At 31.7% G+C, this 21,925-nt stretch overlaps 1 protein-coding gene and 1 pseudogene across 1 annotated transcript; one reads left to right on the forward strand and one right to left on the reverse strand.

The window, feature by feature from the left end:
• Positions 1-14,269: 14,269 nt before the first annotated feature.
• On the forward strand, positions 14,270-15,172 carry LOC139867082 (NDR1/HIN1-like protein 26). Its single transcript, XM_071855410.1, has one exon. It carries the CDS (start codon positions 14,309-14,311, stop codon positions 14,942-14,944), a length of 636 nt encoding a protein of 211 aa, XP_071711511.1. The 5' UTR covers positions 14,270-14,308; the 3' UTR covers positions 14,945-15,172.
• Positions 15,173-20,471: 5,299 nt separating this feature from the next.
• On the reverse strand, positions 20,472-21,313 carry LOC139869042 (uncharacterized; annotated as a pseudogene).
• Positions 21,314-21,925: the final 612 nt, after the last annotated feature.

Consider the following 21,925-nt stretch of genomic DNA (forward strand, 5'->3'; position numbering starts at 1 on the left):
AACTGTTTTCCTTCAGTACATATAGTTCTCATTATTTAAAAACCTTTTATCTCTATTTATGTGTATTTACATATAATTACCGAAACAATGATAAATAGAAAATAAATATATAAAATGATAAATAAACCAAACATTCAGTTCCAGAAATTTTTTTATATCATGTGTGACACTCGAAAATTATTAGATCAGTTATATAAATTCGTTTAATATTTATTATGCATTTACATGTATTTACCGATAATTTAATAATTTGTTTTTAAATATAAATTAATATAATTTCTGAATATATAAATCATAAAAATAATTTTTATAACCATTATGATACTTTATACTAATTATCATGTATTTATTTTATTTATTTATAATTAACTTGAATTTAATTTGTATTTAACAATCGGCTAACATAAAAACATAATAAAAACTGAAATAAAATTATAAAAAAAAATATAGAGAACTTACAAAAAAAATTTCCAGAGATTTGAGAGAGAATTCTTCAAGTTTTTGGTGTACAAAATTTGTGAACTAGGCTATGGTATTTATAGTAAAAAATTTTAGTAAAGAGAAAATAAAAAATACAAAAGTTTATATAAAAAAATAACTAGTGTCTTGAAAAAAATTAAAAGTATTTATGGCCAGTCATGCCATCATTTCAAAATATAAAAAAAAAAGTAAAATTAAAAGTAGGAATAAAATAAATAAAAGTGGATCTAGATCTTGTTTATATATAAAAAAATACTTTTTTTTTACAAACGGCCGAAGCCCTTGATGGGTGTTTATATATTTTTTTTTATAAAAACAGAATATATATATTTCATAGTTCTAATAATGTTAACTAACTTAATTTCTATTTTTATTTAATTATTAAATACGAATTTTGATAAATATAAATATATATTCGGTATTTATGGAATTATAAATACTAAATGTGTTTTTTTTAATTAAATTATTACTTTATAATTTTATTAGTTTTATATATGTTACTACATTTATATATACTTGTATTTATTATATAGTTAATTGTATAATATATTAACTAAAAAAATAATATAAGTATTTTATATGTATTCATGTTATGACATAATTTTTTTATAAAAATTCTTACGCGTACGTTGTTGAATAAAATTCATTATTCGTTTAACGTTCGTTAATTTCGTATGTATATAACGACCTTTTATTAATACTTAGAGTTTATTCATTTTACTTAAATCTTTTGTTCGGGCATTATATAGATGGAAAGAAAAAAATGAGGGTCGTTATAACTTGCAACCGAAGTGAATCTTTCTATACACATCATTGAAAACTCTAAGGATACTTTATGGTTACCTACTATCATACATATAGTTAAACACTTGCATTACCATATATCATCAATATTTGATTTAGTGTACAACAAACATCATCCTAATCCTTGTGGATATTACCAACACAAAAGCTCCCCCAGTTTCATCCATACACTACTTGCTGGTTATCGGTCTTATCATTCCGGTAAGCACAACAGACTTACCGCTAGAGATGCACTTAAGGTCAGCCTAGTTCATCTAAAATACATGCTCCCCAACATGTATCTCCCCTTTCATATGCCCTCAGGAATAGGCATTATCCACGCATTTCTCTCAATTGACGTTCACCGTCCTCTAACACAAACTCATAAGGGTAAAAGCGAGTCCTTACAAGACTCTACCTAACATTCATTATTACTCTAAAATTCACAACCTTTCTTAATCCAACAGACTTCACACCGAGGATTGTCTAGTATCCAATGATCCTCTAATACACTAGCTCACAAGTCATTAAAATCTGGGAGCACTACATCCATATTCACCACAATCATTCCTAACCATGTCACGTTCCTCCATTCGATACTCAATATATCGTGCTTGTGTGACAAAATACATAATTGTAATAATGTTGATCAAACACTATTACAAATGCGTACCTTATCGCCTTTGCATGACATAAAAAGTACTTTACTTGGAGTAATATGACATTCACACAATCCTTACATATACAATTTCACATCACATTTACATGCATGCACGTTCACATTTGCATTTGAATCACATAACCATGTCATTTACTTACCCGTAGTAGTCAACTATCTCATACAAAAACATCGATACCTAGCATGAAGCTAAGTCACACCTATTCACACATAAAGTTCAATTAACACAATTCAAGGCTTATTAAGGTAAGTCTTCCTAAACCAATTATTTGTTACCTATTACTAGAAATTTCTCAAAATCTAGCTTTATTCACAATATTTCAATTTCATCATACAAGCCACTTCTACCATTCCTTCCTAGTAATTCATCGTCAACTACCATAAATTAAATTTACTAGTAATCTTTCAATACCATGTTTCTTATATTTAACCTTATTAAAAAATCACCATTTTGACCAAACCCATCATCATCTAGTCACTACATTCACAAATTCTATTTAGCATAATTAACACCAAATCACAAAATTAAAACAACTAAACATCATCAGTTTGACTAACCCTAGTCAAAATTCAGTCATTAAACCAAAACCCCCAAATATGGGGTTGCACCCTCAACCCTAAGACATTCTAAACTCATAAAAATAAAAGTTGGGGTTTATAACCATCAACTACCGAAAATCCTTTAGCACATTTTATCATGGTAATTCAAGTATACATATTCAACAAGCATACTATAGCCTTTGCTTAGTCCTCGACAAGAAACAAAAGTCATTTGGATTGCACCTCGTGCTAAATTGGGTCTTTACTTAGTCCTCGACCAAAAGTAAGTTCCCTATACACTCTCGATATCATAAGCATAAACTTTCCCTTATTACAAAACCACCAACTAATGCGTATTCGACGCCTGTAAACTCTTGTAAATCCCCGATGTACTATGAGTTTCATTTACCATCCAACATACATCACAACTTGCATATCAACATCAAACTTACCAAGCAATAAGCACACATGTACTAACATATATCCCACAGGTAATAAGTTTCTAGTAAAGCACATAAAATACAACAGGTTCGGGTCATATCATCAAACACAAATTTAGGTTCCACGTATTCGCACATAACACACAATCCCTACGGTTTAAGTCTAGGAATCCTATTCTATAATAAGCTCCTAGATCCCTTAAACCACACTCTGATACCACTTGAAACGACCACAAACCAAAACTCGAAAAACAAACTTTTTTTTTTTTTTTTACCGTCAGTAGCACGTAGTGCCAAAGTGTCACTCCAAAACACTAAGTACTCACGACCCGAAATTTAACAAAAGATAGTCTTTTGACCCAAATGTACACAACGACTATCGACAAATGTACTAGAGCGTGTGTTTCGGGATTTTCTACCCAATACCATCATATACACAAGTAAGCACAAAAGCTTCAAGTCTATCCAAAGGCACTAGCAATCATCATTATTGATCATTCAATGGTTTCCACATTCTTACCCTTACCGGAGCTCGTTCCTACAAAACGTTAAACCACAACGGAGTAAGCGAAACTCTTAGTGAATACAATATACATATATAAATGATAAAATTAACGATAAGTACACAAACTACATTCACAATTTAACAAGCATACAAGTCATCTCCCCGATGCAAGGTACATCTCCCCGATGTAAAAGTGTACATCTCCCCGATGTGGACATCTCCCCGATGTCAAGTACATCTCCCTGATGTCAAAGTGGACATCTCCCCGATGTCAAGTACATCTCCCCGATGTCAAAGTGGACATCTCCCCGATATCAAGTAAGGTTTCAACCGTTAACAACAATGTCACACAATCCGCATACAAACAATTAAATTTACCAATTTATATATATGCATTGTACTCACCTCGAATCCAAGCTAGCAACTCATAAGCAATTCCAAGTAATCAATTCAACCAAGTACTTCCAAGCAAGAATCGACACATAAACGTTTTCAAGCACAAAACTCTATTCTTGACAAGTCTAACTACTAAAACCCAATTGACCCACAAAAACCCATTTTGACACTTTTTATACCAAATTCAAGACTTACATACATAAGTCTTCAAATCAAATCCAACCACTTATACATACAAGTTTCATGGGCAACAAAACAAAAATCAAATTTTGACTTAAACCAAACATGTCTTTAATTACTAGTATTAAATTAGAATAGCTCATCTTCTTCACAAAACCCAATTTCATAAACCATAAACCTAATTTCGAATTAGGGTTTCTATGTACCCAAAACCCATGATTACTAACAAATACAACATCATCAAACAATAAAACACTAAATTAAAGCATAAAAATGCATACCTTAAGCTAGGGTTAGAAACCCCCAAATTTTCACAAAGGAGATGAAGAAAAGATGATGAACAAGGAAGAATCTTGAACTCCAATGATCCTAGATAGTGTTAGGTTGATTGATTATACTCAAAAATCCAATTAATTGAAGATTAAAATTTCCTTGCTTTATCACTCCCAACCGTCACCATCCCACACCCTCGTTCTTTCTTTTATTTTTCTGGAACAAATTGGAAGAATGTAGAATAAGCTAGATAACCTCAATTATTTATCCCTATAAAATATCTCATATTTACATTTTCTACCCTTTAAAATATAGGGTGTTACAGTACTTGGGGATACACGCAAGTGCACGAGCGGGCGGAACATCATGAAGGGAAAAGAGGGTGGTGGCCCTCCTTATTTTCAAGGTCAGTAGATAAATGCAAGTGTAAAGATTGATTAGTTTTTATAATGTGCTATGTTTTTAATCTCTCATTCTTTCATTTTATTTGTATGTATTATGTATTACGATATGTATTACTGTTACTACGGAGTACTTTTTAAAAAAACTATATTGAATTTGAAGTGTTTAAATAGTTTGTGAAAGTGAGTTTGCACATAATCTGAGATAATTAATGATTAGGATTTATTTAATAAATTAACTATTAGTGGTCCAGTTTAATAGTATAGGTGTCTCTACTCTATGAGATATATGTATGATATGTTTGTGATGTACATTTATTTACAAATAGAGCTTTCATGCAAATCAGTATGTTCAATCTGCCAACACCAGTTAAAAGTGTGGAAATCGAATTTATTTGGTCAATGTCCAATATAGTCAGTCATTGCACGAGTTCCGGCTCCCTCAATATTGGTACTCAAGTTTCGCCATTGCACGAGCCAACCTTTATTTCTACAATACAAAAGAAGATGTTGATGACTTTGTTCGGGCCCTCGTTAACACAGTTGGTTTCTTCAACTCTTTCAAGTAAATCTTATCTATTCACAATGTTATATACACTTCTACGCTCGTTTTTTGAGGTATCAAGTCTGTAAGTTAAGATATGAAAATGTCATAAGTAGAGCATTGGTGTATCATACCTAGTATAGTTATCGGTCAAGTTTTAGATTCTTGATGTTTTCTTGATTGCAATTATTTGTAATTACACCAATTTATTGATCAATGTTCAATCAGTATTTGGAGAGTTGAATATTTGGGATGCTTGGAGTTTCTAACATGATTCTTATCTGGAACCTATACATGAAAGTTCAAGAAGCCTGTTACATTACAACTCTTACTTGCCAGGTTGACCAGATTCTTCTAGAAGTTATTTGTTTATTTCATTTATTGTAATGGGTTACTATCGATTATGTTACTGAAATATGTTTCATTATGTTACTATGGATTATGTCAAAATGGGTTTAAATTACTACCTTTATAGTCCGCTTTAACAATCTGACCCATTTGGTGATTTAAAGTCAAAATGGGTTTAAATTACTACCTTTATAGTTTTCTTTAACAATCTGAACCATTTGGTGATTTAAAGTCAAAACGGGTTAATATTACTACCTTTATAGTCTGCTTTAACAATCTGACTCATTTTGTGATTTAAAGTCAAAATGGGTTAAAATTACTACCTTTATAGTATGCATAATCTTACCCATTTGGTGATTTAAAGTCAAAATGGGTTAAAATTACTACCTTTATAGTCTGCTTTGACAATCTGACTCACTTTGTGATTTAAAGTCAAAATGGGTTAAAATTACTACCTTTATAGTATGCCTTAACAATCGGACTCATTTGGTGATTTAAAGTCAAAACTATTTGTACATGTATTTTGGTACAAGTAAAATGGCCATGTTTGAATATGTGCAGTTAAATTTCAAGTTAATGTAGTAATAGTTTTTTGAATCTGCTCATGTTTGACAAGTTAGGCCATGTTTGACAAGACAATTTCTGTTTGGACGAAAATACGCTCACATGCGTAGCACATGTGAGGGGTTAACCCCCATATACTAACGTCCGTTTTGTATGGGTACCAAGAATGTTGTAAGATGAAACCCTGGGTACCAACGACGCAAAAAATTAGTTTAGGTGTTGTGATGCAAGTTAATACAAACCACATGTACAAACGGCGTAATTTTTTCAGCAATTTTCCAATAACCCCTTCTGCTTTTGATGATCTGTTGATCTTAAAATAAAAAGATCATTGTTTCCAGTGAGGTGATGCTTGTCTCATAAATTTATAGTTATGTCCCTAAATTAATCTAGAGAGTTGAGCTTTTATTATTATTGTAAGTATATTTTAAGGTAAAATAGGTAATTATGTGTACATGAATCAAAAAGTGGTGTGTGATAATCACCTTTCTTGTTTCCATGTTATTTTTCTATTTATATTTACATGTTTCCTTAAAAATAAAAAAGAAGATTTCTTAATTTTTTATTCTCTTTATCTCTCATACTGTTTTGTTAATTTCCTTTAAAATAAAAACCTTTTTAGAGAAGCCAGTACTTTCCGAGCCAAAACGTCTTACAATCATAATTGGCGTGGGGCTGAGCCGCCTAATTTGACTAGGTTCCAAATCCCCCCAAGAAAAGAGAATATAGTCAAAAAAATCTTATTTGCAACGTTAATGAAGAATGTTATCGTCGACAAAGTTCCATGCCCAATCCTACTCAATCCTTAGGCAAAGCAAACGCCACGACGTAGAAAAAAAGACGTTACGGAAAAAGAAACACATTCAAGCAAGACGATCGATATCAACGAAATCAGTCAATTGAGTGCAACAAATGAGGGAAAAAAGTTTCTTTAATGTCTTTATTTAGTGTTTATTGTTTTGTTCCAGTCCGAACTTTCGCGATTTCGCCGTTCGGACTACGGGAGTGTTAGACGGAATATGTTAGGCCCAAGACCGATTGTGGGCTTTGGTCCGTTAAGGTTTCTATGTAGGTTTAAGGTTCCATGCATTCTATAAATAGGGTCTAATGTCATCAATAATATTTACGGGTTTCATTCTATAACATTATCAACTAGCTTATATGAAAAAAAAAAAAAAAAAAAAGTAGAACTTACGAAACATAAAGTTACTAAAATGCCCCTCAATATATTATTTTACAATTTCATACTTTGTCATTTTAAGTCATTTCAACAACAATAAAAAATTAAACTAGGCATTTTATAAACTCCAGCAACCAGCTAGTTAATCCGAACACACTGTCATTAAATTAACTAGGCATGGATTTGCATATGATAAATTTAAAATAATGACAGAAATAACTTTCTAAATAATTAATTATGGGATCTTTTAGCAAAATAAAGATGATAATACGAACTTAAATAAGATTAAATGGGATACAATTATTCGATAAGATCATCATTTTCGATATCTGGTGAGCTTTTTTCTTTACAAAAAGGTTAATCATGTATTGTGACCACTTCAAGAGCCTACTTGATATTAGTCTTGTGTAAAGACTACACTTTACTATAGTGCTAGTATCAATCAATAATAAGCCAACAATCATACATTTTTGCTGTCTAATCTCCATATTATTAGTTGCAAGTTAAAAACAAAAGATATGCAGTGTGTTTGAATTTGTGTTTTGAAACTAATTATCTAATTATCAAGATTTAATTCGCAATAACATGCCAGTATTGTAATTGGTCCTATATTTCTATCCCAATTATTTGATATCAAATACTTAACTACAAAACATAAGAAAAGGACCAAAGAAGCAGTGCTTCAACGGTACCCGTCCCTTTGAAGCTGGGGCCTCATGTTTGGAAGCTTTACACAAATGGGCGCAGGTTCGAGTCCCGGGGGGAGCAATTCCCTCGGAGTATGCCTTCGGGTTAGGCTCGTGCTTGCCACTCATGGGGTATTCGGTGGAGGTGATTTACAGGCATCCGGCTATTACGGGGTTGGCTTGGTGGGTTGCCAAAGGCAACACAGGGTTAAGGTGTCCCTGCCAATCTACACTTTTACACAAAACATAAGAAAAGGTTAATTTGGTTCAACCACCTTTTATACCATGATTGAGGAGCTCTAAAGATCAAAAGTAACAAGGTCCAAAATAAGTTGCCACTTTCTCCTTCTAACCTCTACATTTGTATTTATGCGTATGTGTCATGTGTGTGTGTCTATATGCACTAGAAGAAAGACCATTTTTCGGGACGACATTCTCCTCAGTTTGAAGACAAAACGTCATCCTAGATGACCTTTCGGGACGACATGCCTTCAAAAGGTCGTTCAAAATACTTCGTCCCGGAAAGTCTTTGTGGGCGAAACATTTTTTTTTTCGACGACAGTTGGACGATTATTCAGGACGACCTTTAGGGACGATATGTCATCCTGAAAAAAATATTAAGATATTAGTTATTTTAATTATTAATTAATAAATATTAATGAAATTCTTTTTCTGAACGACAAATAGGGACAAAATGTCATCTTAGAAAAAAAAAAATAGTAAAATATTAATTATTTTTATTTTAATGAATGATTACAAATTTCTTTAGGGGACCACCTTCTAGGACGATATGTCTCTCTATTAGGGGCGGATCTTAGTGTATCCGTAAGGGGTGGATCTTAGCGGACTTGAAAAAAAAATTACACTAATTAATATTTTTTTTACCAAAAATAATATTTCTATTAGTGTTTGCCCCCGTCATTAGTTTTACCCTTTCTAAAGTCTGGTTCAAATTCCGCCACTGCTCTCTCTCTCTCTCTCTCTCTCTATATATATATATATATATATATATATATATATATATATATATATATATATATATATATATATATATATATATATATATATATATAAAATAACAAACGCTAAAATAGATCATTTTAAATTACAAAATTAATCTTAGCTATTTATTAAATTAATTATCAATGATCTAGACCCTTAATCTTCTCCTAATCTTTCTAATGACCTCATAATCCTAGCATTGAATTGTTTGATTACGAAACTACCCTTATACAAAATAAAAGGGGCGGCCAAATTTCTAGGGGTTTCAAAATTAGGGATCCACTTTACACAATATACCATCTCCGAAAACCCTAGCTCTATTATTACAGGCCTTATAACAAAAAAATAAAACCCCATCTACCAACAAATAAACTACGGCATCAATGATCAATACAAAATAAACATATAAATGTTCTGATTTATTGTGTTGAAATTATATATTAGTGTATTTTTATAAATCATAATATTGTGGCGTTTTAAATGCACACCAGGTGTTTGATGTAATGTCAATGAAAATTGCAGGACCATGTTTTTAACAATATGGTGGTGTTTTAGGCTTTATCAGTAAGTTTTCATACCCACTAAAGGCTTGAATGTTTGATGTACCCATCTAGAAACCAGTGTCCTGTATTGCATCTCATCTTTAGCACCGGATGTTTTGGTCGTTGAAGTATGAGTTTATGGGTATCCAAACTCGCTTTCAAGATATTTAAGCTTTTGAGTTTATGGGTATTCAAACTCATTTATATATATATATATATATATATATATATATATATATATATATATATATATATATATATATATATATATATATATATATATATATATATATATATATATTATCAATATGGTGGTGTTTTAGGCTTTATCAGTAAGTTTTCATACCCACTAAAGGCTTGAATGTTTGATGTACCCAGCTAGAAACCAGTGTCATGTATTGCATCTCATCTTTAGCATCGGATATTTTGGTCGTTGAAGTATGGGTTTATGGGTATCCAAACTCGCTTTCAAGATATTTAAGCTTTTGAGTATATGGGTATTCAAACTCAAATATATATATATATATATATATATATATATATATATATATATATATATATATATATATATATATATATATATATATATATATATATAAAATAGAATTGTATCACATACATATGAGTGACAATGTAAAACAAATGTATATGTTTGAATATCAATCTGTAAGTATACACATGATCATGAATCAAATGTTGAATCCTAGAGCTGCAGGCCCCGAATGGTCATTAATCGTCTCGAGCTTCGACCCGCACTCGGAATCGGTCTTTTTTTCAAGGTAGATATTGTCATTGTATTTTATTGATTTGTTTGATATTAGTTGGTCCTTTGGATGATGATGTGTTTTGTGATTGAAATGTGATCTGTCACGTTTATTTAGCTCATTTGGTGAAAAATCTTATATTTAAATGTTCTTTGATATAGTTAATAATTGTATGTATTAGAGGAAATGTTGCATGGCTTTCTGAAAGTAAGGTAGATTTTGCTTACGTTCGATCTAATTAATTTTAGTTTTATTGATCTTATATGGTGTGGATCATGATCATGAACATTATTATATTATGTTTTAATCAGTAAAATGTCACAAAATTTTAAAATTTCCAATTTAAATTTATGACACATAAAAACATATGTACTAATATGCTTATGATGCAATGAGTTTCATAAAACCTGCAACAACTATAACTTATAAAATATATACTGTTATAAATTGAATATGTACTGGCAATTTTGACATGTGGAGATTATTTGAGGCACATTTTTTTTTATAATAATAGGATGTAATGTATATGTAACCTGAATTCGGAGAATGAAGAGATAGAAGGGTAATGGGGTCAGAAATACAAAAATATTTATTGGAGTTACATTTTTCAGCCTATTTAAAGGGCTAGAAAAATAACTCGATCTATACACACAATCCTAATGTGAAGGTGTTGCATTTGGCGGGTCAGAAACATATCAAAATGAGTTTCGACATAAATAGGTAATATTTTTACAACCGTCTTCCCTTGTGTAATATTTTCTTTCTTTTTTCGTTGAACAAGTTCGTATATGTATTTATTCCTAATGTTCAAATTCATACTAAACATTGTTTATTTGTAAATACTAGATGCTTGGATCCAATGTTTTGTAGGGCATTTTTTGATAAATTGCTAGTGGTGACTATCCTTGATGAGTTGACTTATATTTACACTGTATTCGTTTCTTTAGTTGTGGTGGCTATGATTAACTTCTCATAAAAAGTACACTGTAATGTGACTAGAATGAATACGTGCAATTGTTTGACAGAAATTAGGCATATCGTGTTTTTTGTTTTGAAGGTCGTTTGCGAATTTGTAAATATGGGTTTAATGGGAAAGCAAACATGAAGCTACAATTTGCGAACATGTCAATGGTAAGTAATGGCATTTTTTATACAGACTTATTGTTAGCTTTTATCTAGATTCTTATGTAGATATAAACCATTAATGGGTTGAAATTGCCACCTTAAACATCCATTTGTCTATACTTATTTCTAACTTATTACTCCTAACTTATTAGGCATTTTCAACTATAGCTTTTAGGTTTGCTTATCGGTAATGCTAATTTGGGGACACTTTGATTTGTGATAGTTAACAGAACTCTTTTATGAGTAAGTAGTTGTTTGCAACCAAGATCACTCATGAGTTTGCTACTAAAACAATAGAAATTTTGTGGTCAACCCTTTCAAGTAAATGGGTCGAAATTGGCTCACTGCTGTATCATGGGTTTATTACTTTCCATTTTTTTTTTTTTTATGTTTTGCTTTTCCTGATGTTACTTCTAATTGCATATGTTGTTTTCCCTTGTGTGTTTGATTATTGTTGCTTATGAGATAATTATATGGTGTTTGATAGTAGTTGTTGTCATTGTTTGTGTTGTTTTTTCTGCTGTTTCAGGAAGAGATTTCAAATCATCAAACGTCGTTGTCTTTACATCAACACGTCAAGAGACTGGAAGCCTGAAATAATCTATGGAAAACAAGACCTAAGTTTAAGAATTAAACTTGCATTTATGGGTTTATTTTTTATCTTTTGCTCAACAACTATATAGCAATATTCTATGATTGTGTCCGTTACTGAAAACTACGCAAATAATATAATGTTTCACATTAAGTATTTTCTAATTAATGTTTGCTTAGTCCCATAAAGTAGCTCCGCGAATTCGCGGGCATTAATCTAGTCGGACGAACAAAAATACGGACGAACAAAAATTTCATAATCGAGCAAAAAAAAAAAAAAAAAATTTTTGGGAAAAAAATGTAGAACACATTTTTGTTCTAATATCAAAAATTTTGTTCGACTAACTATGTGTTCTACATTTTTGCATTCGAATTTCAAAAATGTAGAACACATTTTTGTTCGAATATCACAATTTTTGTTCGAATATCAAATTTTTGTTCGTCCTTTTTTTTTGTTCGGCTTTCTCCATTTTTGCTTGACTATCATGTTTTTTGCTCGTCCGTGTCCTATTTTTTGCTCGAATATGGAGTTTTTTGCTCGAATTTCAGTGTATTTTTAAGTTCTCAGGGTTCTCACACAAAAAAAAGTTCTCATTTGATCCCTCTGCTATATATATATATATATATATATATATATATATATATATATATATATATATATATATATATATATATATATATATATATATTTATATATATATATATATATTTATATATATATATATATATAGAGAGAGAGAGAGAGATTTAATCAAGAGGGAAGCACTTTTTTGGGGGAAGTAGGGGAAGTAATTTTTTTTCATTTTTTGAAAAGACTTTGTTCACGAACATTATAGATTAGATGAAAATATGAACATTTAAAAAAGACACTTTGTGATGAATGTCATTATTTTGGCTGAAAAACGCTCGAAGAAAAAAATAAAAATATTCAATGCATTGAATGTTTTGCTACTGAGTTTTTTTTAAGGGGTTAGAAATTAGGGGTTAGAAATTATGGGGTTATAAATTAGGGTTTAGCTATTAGGGTTTAGAAATTAGGGTTTTGGGTTTAGAAATTAGGGTTCAGGGTTTAGAAATTAGGGTTTAGATTGAATAATTTAACACGAACGGTTTAGAGTTTAGGGTTTTGGGTTTTGGGTTGAGGGTTTACGGAGTAAACCCGAAAACCCTAAACCCTAAATTCTAAATCGGGCTAAATTCGAAAAAAACACTTCACACAAGATGAAAACAAAACGATGCAAATAAATTCAGCAGCAAAACATTCAATGCATTGAATGTTTTTATTTTTTTCTTCGAGCGTTTTCCCGCCAAAATAATGACATTCATCACAAAGTGTCTTTTATAAATGTTCATATTTTCATCCAATCTATAATGTTCGTGAACAAAATTTTTTTCAAAAAACGAAGAAAAAAAAAATTGCTTCCCCATTCCCCTCAAAAAAGTGTTTCCCTCTTGATTATGACCATATATATATATATATATATATATATATATATATATATATATATATATATATATATATATATATATATATATATATATATATATATATATATATAGGCACGATCCATGGATAAGCTTAAAAGGAGTACAAACGGGATAAGCAAAATAAAAAATTTTTTTTTTGAATTTTTTTTTACATTCATAAATCTGCATTAAAATGCACCTCTAATCAATTTTTTTCATAAAAAAAAAGTTCAAAATCTTTCAAAAATCGATGATGAATGGTAAAATTAACCATTCATCTAGTTAATTTATCATTCATTTTGTTCGCGATTAATGATAAAATTAATCAATGCTATAAAAAACCAGATGAATGGTTAAATTAACCATTCATCTGTTTTTTTTTAACATTCATCATAAACAGATGAATGGTTAAATTAACCATTCATCTGCTTTTTTTAGCATTGATTAATTTTATCATTCATCGCGAACAAAATGAATGATAAATTAACTAGATGAATGGTTAATTTTACCATTCATCATCGATGTTTACCATTCATCATCGATTTTCTAACGATTTTGTTAAAAAACTTTTTAAAATTTTTTCGTTTTCTTCTATTTGCATATTAAAGGATCGTTTTTTTAAAAATTTTTTTTTGAAATTTTACTTATCCCGTTTGTACCCCATTTAGTGCTTATCCATGGATTGATCCACTATATATATATATATATATATATATATATATATATATATATATATATATATATATATATATATATATATATAACCTTCCACACCACCTTTAGCTTAGCATAGCAAATTTCCTCCTATCATACAAATCATGTCTCAAATCACTGAAAAATCACCCCAACATTGTGCAAAAAAGAAACTAGTAAATATCAGCAAACATCAAAAGAAACTATTATACACATTCACTACCTTCATCCTTTCAATCCTCTTGCTCATTATTCTTGTATGGTTCATACTCCTCCCTACAAAACCAGAGTTTGCCCTCAAAGACGCCGATATTTACCAACTTACCCTCTCGGGATCTCATCTTCTCAACTCATCCATTCAAATCACCTTTCTTTCAGTAAACCCAAATCAAAAAGTTGGTATTTACTACGACGAAATCCAAGTTTATGCTTCCTACAAGGGTCAACAGATAACCCTCGATTCATCTGTTGCACCGTTTTACCAAGAACATAAAGACCATAATCTTATATCAACGGTTTTGGTTGCAACCGAATTACCTGTCGATCCATCTTTCAGTTCTCAAATGAGTCGAGATCAAATGGCGGGAAGATTATTTCTAAATTTTAAGGCAAATGGACAACTTAGATGGAAGGTGGGAACTTGGGTCTCCAGCCGGTATAGGTTTAACGTAAATTGTGTTTCGGTTTTACCTTTTGGTTCATCTGCACCTGCAGGTCCATTGACCTCAACGAAAGTGAGTCGTTGTTTGACTACCATTTGATGCAGTCTGATCATCAAATACTTGTCATATCATTAATTGGACACCATTTCGACAACGAGTTATCTTGATTGAATATGTGAAGTTATAGTGAGGTGTTTATGGTTTGATTGTACATCTTATCTTCTATTTTTATCTCTTCTCTCAGCCTGATATGATGAGAGGGCTAATCTTTGTTCTATAGTTGATTGGGACAATAAAGAAAGATATATACTTTTATGTTATGTTTCATATATATGGATTACCTTTTTTATAAATGTAAAAAGCCCTTTAGAGCTATTGAAAAAAAAAAAAAAAAAAAAGGGTCCTTTGGTTCAAGTGCAGATCCTAACTTTTTTTTTTTTAAACGGCGTTTCATATAAAAGGATTCTCTAGCAAGGAACTAGAAGAGAATCACAAAGTGGTTATAACTTATAAGCCAAGAATTCCAATTTATAGGATTACAACTTCCTCTTTTCAACCAGGAAAAAGAAAATAAATGAATCAAGTAAAAAAAAAAAAATCACTTCTTTTTTTTTTCATTGAAGTGGAGATCCTATTAAAGATTAACGTATGGGTGAGTTGGGTTAACAATGCAACACGGGTCGTGAAACAGGTCATCTATCTAAACTTCTTTGAATATAAGGACAATATAGAACTTAGGAGCATTGAAGATAGACTTTAGGTAACTTTCGAGCCCATTTAGGACTTAGGAGCACTGAAGATAGATTTCGGGTAACTTTCAACCCATTCGACCGTTTGTGATAAACTTAAACAGCAAATTTGAATTGGCCTATACTTTTATGTAGATCATAAATATCAGGGAGAACTCTATACAGCTAAAATAAGTTGTATAAACATAGACCAGTAACATTGCAAGAACTTGCTTAAATAAAGGGTCAAAATCTTAACAGCCAATACTGGATTTTTTTTTTTTTTATTTTTTTATTTTTTTTTTTTGGCGCTTCATCAAACCAATGAAGATGAAAACTACTTACCAAGTACGAAACTACTTTATTTTCAGAGAATGGGAGTCATTTTCAATCAATTTTATACAACAAACAATCTCCACAAAACTCTCATAATGCAAAAGGCCCTAATCTTTTTTGATGTATGGTCAGCATCATAGTAAATTAAATCCAAACAAAAAATGGTACATTATTGCAGAAATTACAACAATCTCTTGGTTTGCATATGATCAGACTCATATCATATCCAAAACTAGATAACTCCAATAGGGCAATAGGGTCATGAGATATAAAGTAATTCAGTATGCTTAATTTGATTAACAATAAAACGTGCTAGGCATTATTAAGAGGTACTCCCTCCATCCCATATTATTTATCCCTAGACAAAAAACACTATAAAAGTACTGTACTTTATGTCTCCTTTCCATGCAACATCTCGAATTTTTTTTCAAAATAGTAATATAATTATAGGTTTTACAGAAACAGTTTTTAAGAATTTTTTTTTACATAAATAGGTAAACCGATGATTGAGGTACCGGTTTGTCAGTTTGGACACCAAACCGGCAAATGAAAAGCCGGTTTAACTGTTTTTATACGAAACTGTTATACGGTTTTTAGGTTATCGTTGTGGACCCGTATAAACTTCTAAACCGGCATTTTAAAGATCGGTTTGTATTTTTTTTTTTTTTTAGTTCTATTTAAATGGACAATAGTATTGAGTGCTGTTGTAAAATTGTAAAATTGCATATCAAATTGTAAGTTTTCACATTTTTTCTTGATTATGAATCGTCGTCGTCAAATTCCAATATCTCACAGGACAATCCTCGATGGTGTTTGTTTTTTAAGAGGAACTGAGCCAAGACAAGATCATGAACTAACATACGAACAGTTTGAAGAATTGTCAGTGTTGTGTATCATAACTGACATTTTCCCTGTATACCCTGATTGTGTACGTGAGTTCTATCATCATTTTTCATTTTCTGAATAAGACAAGAATGTTAGGTTTATGTTGAAAGGTATACCATATTGCTGGGATATGGATACCTTCAACAATGTTTTGGGACTCCCAGCTGGAGGATTGCAATTTTACAATCCTACCAGTCAAATTGATGGCGATCTCCTTGAGACACATGTTGTTGCCGACACTTCTATACATGATGTGGTTAACACACGTGTTGAAGATCATCGTTTTAACATTTGTGTAAATATACAAAAGATGTTTTTTGGTTTTCTTATAGCCAATAAACTGAAAATATATACTATCATTCGTAGCAACATAACCGGTCGTCCCATTTGTGCGGTGGACGATTACTCTAACAGTGTGCTTTTAATTGAAGCTCTTATGATTTACTGGATCACGAATGGTATATCTTTCGATGTCGGATACATCATGGTTAATCGAATGCAAGAAGCAAGGGAAAGCTTAAATGCACCGTTACCATTTGGGATGATGATTACCAAGTTATTCCGACATCTTGGCATATCAACATCCGGTGAATATCGTATTCCTGAAAGAAATCGTCTAGTCGCCTAGTTTGTTATGTGTTATCTGTTTTTTAAATTATGGCTATGATTTTAAGTTTCAAATTATGTATTAGTTTGTGTTTAATAATATCATATCAGTACGTCTTTATTAATATTATCAGTATATTATTCCTAATAATATAACAATTTTTGAACAACACTTTTATTAATCAACATAAACACGGTTACATATTTTTTGAAGAAGAGAAAAGTTACATAAGTAAATTAAAACGAAACACACAACATTATCATTAAAAACATTACTTATAGGTTCAAGCCTATAGGTTTGAGATGCAAGCCAATAGGTTCACGTCTGGTAAACGCCCGTGTTCGTATTTCATCCCATTCCTCTTCCTCATTTAGCAACACAAATTTTTCATAGCCAACGTGATAATACATCACACCCGAGTGTTCGATGGGACATTTTTCTTTGATCCACTCAAACAACTTGGAAAGAGGCATAGTTCTAACATTCATGGGTGGGAACGATCCCCCCCCCCCCCCCCCAGTATGTACCGCGACATGTCGACAGTATACCAACCTTTGTAGTAGACATCAATCCAAGGATCCATTTTTGTGTAGTAAAAAGAGTGATATGTGAGAATGAAAAGACTGATACAATAAAAATACCAAGTATATGTGTGTTTATATAGACTAGTAGGGATTGATAAACCGGTATTATGATAGCCGGTTTCAGAAAAAGCTGTCAAAGAACAGTAAAAGCTGAAAAATAATGAATGGTAAGACCGAAACCGGCATTATGATAGCCGGTTTCAGAAAGAGCTGTCAAAGAACAGTAAAAGCTTAAAAATAATGAATGGTAAGCCCGAAACCGGCATTATGATAGCCGATTTCAGAAAAAGTTGTCAAAGAACAGTAAAAGCTGATAAATAATGAATAGTAAGACTGAAACCGGCATTATGATAGCCGGTTTATGTTATGTTATGGTTATATAAGTGCACTATGACAGTTGCATAAACACATGTTAAACATGAAACCGATGTACATTTCAATTGACGTATACTACGGCTGCGATTTTGAAGATGAGACAAAATTCTCAGGAGGCGAGAAGACTACATTTGATAATGTTGATGTTCGTGGCTTTAATATGCAAAAGTTGCATGAATTTCTTCGAGAAAATTTACCGGAAAATCCAGATTCAATGGACATATATTATTACAAACAAGGTATAGCTCAACCTGAAACATTGTGCTCTGAAGAAGAGTGATATACATTAGTTGGGAAAGCGTGTATACTTTCTGAAAAAATTGAGTTGTATGTTTTATTTGGCGTTTTTGAAGACGCACTTGAGTTCGGTAGGATTTATGATAGTTATGGTGAATACTATAATGCATAAGCTTAATTGTAATAGGTTTGAGTTATTATTATTATTATTATCTTTCTCTTTTTCGCTATAGCCGGTTTCATTATTATCATTGTCATTATTACGAATAACACTTTTATTGAAAACATAAGTACGGCTATAACAAACAGTCCTAGAATTACTTATTAATAAAAAAGTCCTAAAATTACTTATTAAAAATAACAACAATTTAACGGCCATAGCGAGTCGGAGATCCCGACTCATGCGAAGACGTATCATCATCTCGACCGGTCGAAGCGGGAAGGCTCCACACGTTTCTACAGTACAACGTGATACGTTTGTTCGTCATTTTGGTTTTTCCGACCATTCGTTCCCACACGGCTTCGGATCGAAATTCCTTGAACAAATCTGCGACCTTGTCACAGTACCAAACGTCGGCGGCTTCGTAATCTACCCTATCGCGTATAAAGCTTACTACGCGTTCTACATCAAAGCCGGTAACATCTAGAGCTTCGAACGATTGTGTGTACCCGTCGTACCAATACTGACAGTTATCGGAAAGCTCACCGTTATGATGGACGTCAAGGTTGATCAAGCAACGATTTGCCATTATTTTTAGTTGTGAATGTGTATAAAATAATAGGGAAAAGAGAGAATTTTGTGTAAATGTGTGTAAAAAATGAGATTGTGAGAGTTTTTATATAGAGATATAGAAATGTGTTAAAAAAAATCTATAAATAACTTTATAAAACTCAAACAATGATATGATAGGTTGCAGCTTTACAGTAATAAAACACTGAAAAAAACTGGAAATATGAGGGTCCAAACCGGCAACTCATTTGCCGGTTTGCAATAAACATCATATCTGTCAGGTACGTACTACGTATATATACAGTTAGGGTTTAGGAGGGCTCAAACCGGCAAATGAAATGCCGGTCTGAAAAACCTATTATTTAAATGCCGGTTTACCTAGTTCTATAATTATTTTATTTTTTTTTTTTTTTTTTTGAAAAACCATTTCTGTAATTACTCTAAAAAAAAAACCATTTAAAAAAAAAATTCCAACATCTCTTATTTTAATATAGAATTCCCTGTTAGTATAACATCCTTCTGATCATATATTCAAAGGAGAAACAAGAAACCAATAAAGTTCTCGCAAAATATGGTTATGTATGGTTCGTTTCAATTGGCATAAGACACGTTTGAGTCAGCTTGACACTAAGATCAGAAAATTGGCTAGAGAAAATCTAGGACCATGGCCTTAGTCATTATATTGTACAAAAGTTGTACAGCGACCAATCTGTTTCGAGTACAACGCTAAGCGGACACAGCGACCAATCTGTTTCGAGTACACATCCATTGTAGTAGGCATTCTAAAGGTCAACTCTTTTTGGCATAATGATTTGAGGCCTAACCAACAACAGACTAAAAAACATCGTATTGGGTGTGTAAAGTTCACTCATTTTAGCAGGGCATATTTCTTTGATATTCATATCATCCATGTTGAAAAGTTGTCCTCCATGCTAAACTAAGTGTTAGAGTGCATAGGATAGCAACATACATTTTGGTCATTTCTATCTAGGTCACCAAACTTCAAGCTTATCTCATATGAAGCACTCAAACTCAAGACCTATAAAACAACTAATAACACTGAACGGAACCATACATTTACATGAACTGGGCATATATAAAACAACAATAAATACCATAAATTATCAACATTTTCACCCAAAATAACAGAATTTAGAAATACATCAAGGTCCCATTTGTATAACAATCATATTATTCATATCCATAAACAGAAAGCTTAAACTTTTTTTAAAACCCAATATAGGCAACAAAAACCTTCAATTTCCTACTACAAACATAACATCTAAACCGAAATAAACAAAACTTCAAACTCACCTTTATTTTAAGATGAAATATCATCAGAATCAACCCATTTCCAATAATGCTTCTTACAAGAAACAGCTAATTCACTATTTCCCTCCAAATTCTGGTACTCATTTTCTTCTTCACTATAAAACTCACAATCAGGCAACCCATCAACAAATGCATCCACACTATGCAAAACATAACAAGCAGGCAATCCTGGGTACGAAACCGACACCTTTTCTTCGACTTTACTCGAATACGAATTAGGTACAATCTTCACAATTTCATCAAATTTAGCATATTTTTTACTACCCTTGATTATAACAGAGCCCAATTCTTCCTTACCAGCCCTAAAAACGCAATCTTGAACTGTCTCATTAGGTTTCATTTTTTCGGACAACGGTCTAAACCGGTTTCTAACTTCACCGTTTGATAATTCTTGATGGGTTTCAATCAAGATTTGATTTTAATCATTTCTAAGACGAACTACAACAACTTCGACTGTACGGAAAGGTGGGGTTGTGTCAGCAAGTGATATTTCACCGTCATTGAGTTCAAGCCATAAGTTATGGATGTTTTTGGTACCGGGTCGGGTCCCCCATGTAGAAAACGAGTCGGACGGGAGACGGGTTTGGAGCCAATCGGATAGGGATTGTGGGGAGGCGAATTGGTGGTTTGTGGTGGTGGTTGTTTTGGTGGTGGTTAAGGGCATAATTGGGAATTTAATGGAATGACCTCGTGGGTTGAAATTGGGGGTGAAATTGAAAATTGAAAAGATGAAATCGGAAAGTGGGTTTTGATGGGGTTTGGTGAGTGATGATGGTAGTGGAGACATGTGGTGGCTAATGGGTTGATGACGATGTATCGGTTGCCGGAAAGTTTGCTATTATAGCCATTTGTTTGGTGGTGGAGAAAAAGAGAAAAATGTACAGAGGAACTGGGACTACGAATATATGAGGATGAAATTACAGGATTTTTTTTTTTAATTATATTTATTTTTATTTTTTTGGAAACGACAAATTTCACTTTGGATTTTTTTTTTTTTTCTTTTGAACAATTCAATTAAAAAAATGTAACACGATTTAAAAGATTATTTTATCAAAAGTTAATTAAAAAAGAGAAGTGTCGTTAACTTTCTTCGTTAAGTGTCAACGTGAACATGTCATCGATTTTTTTCAACTAAAGTGCTTACATGTATATTTTTTTATGTCATTGTTTTATACTCCTCTGAATTTCATAGTTTTTGTTTGTTAACATTAACCGTAAATATATTTATTTGTGTTATATAATATTTGATAATATTTATATGAATAG

The sequence above is a fragment of the Rutidosis leptorrhynchoides genome, chromosome 9 (assembly GCF_046630445.1).
Source record: "Rutidosis leptorrhynchoides isolate AG116_Rl617_1_P2 chromosome 9, CSIRO_AGI_Rlap_v1, whole genome shotgun sequence".
NCBI lineage: Eukaryota > Viridiplantae > Streptophyta > Magnoliopsida > Asterales > Asteraceae > Rutidosis > Rutidosis leptorrhynchoides.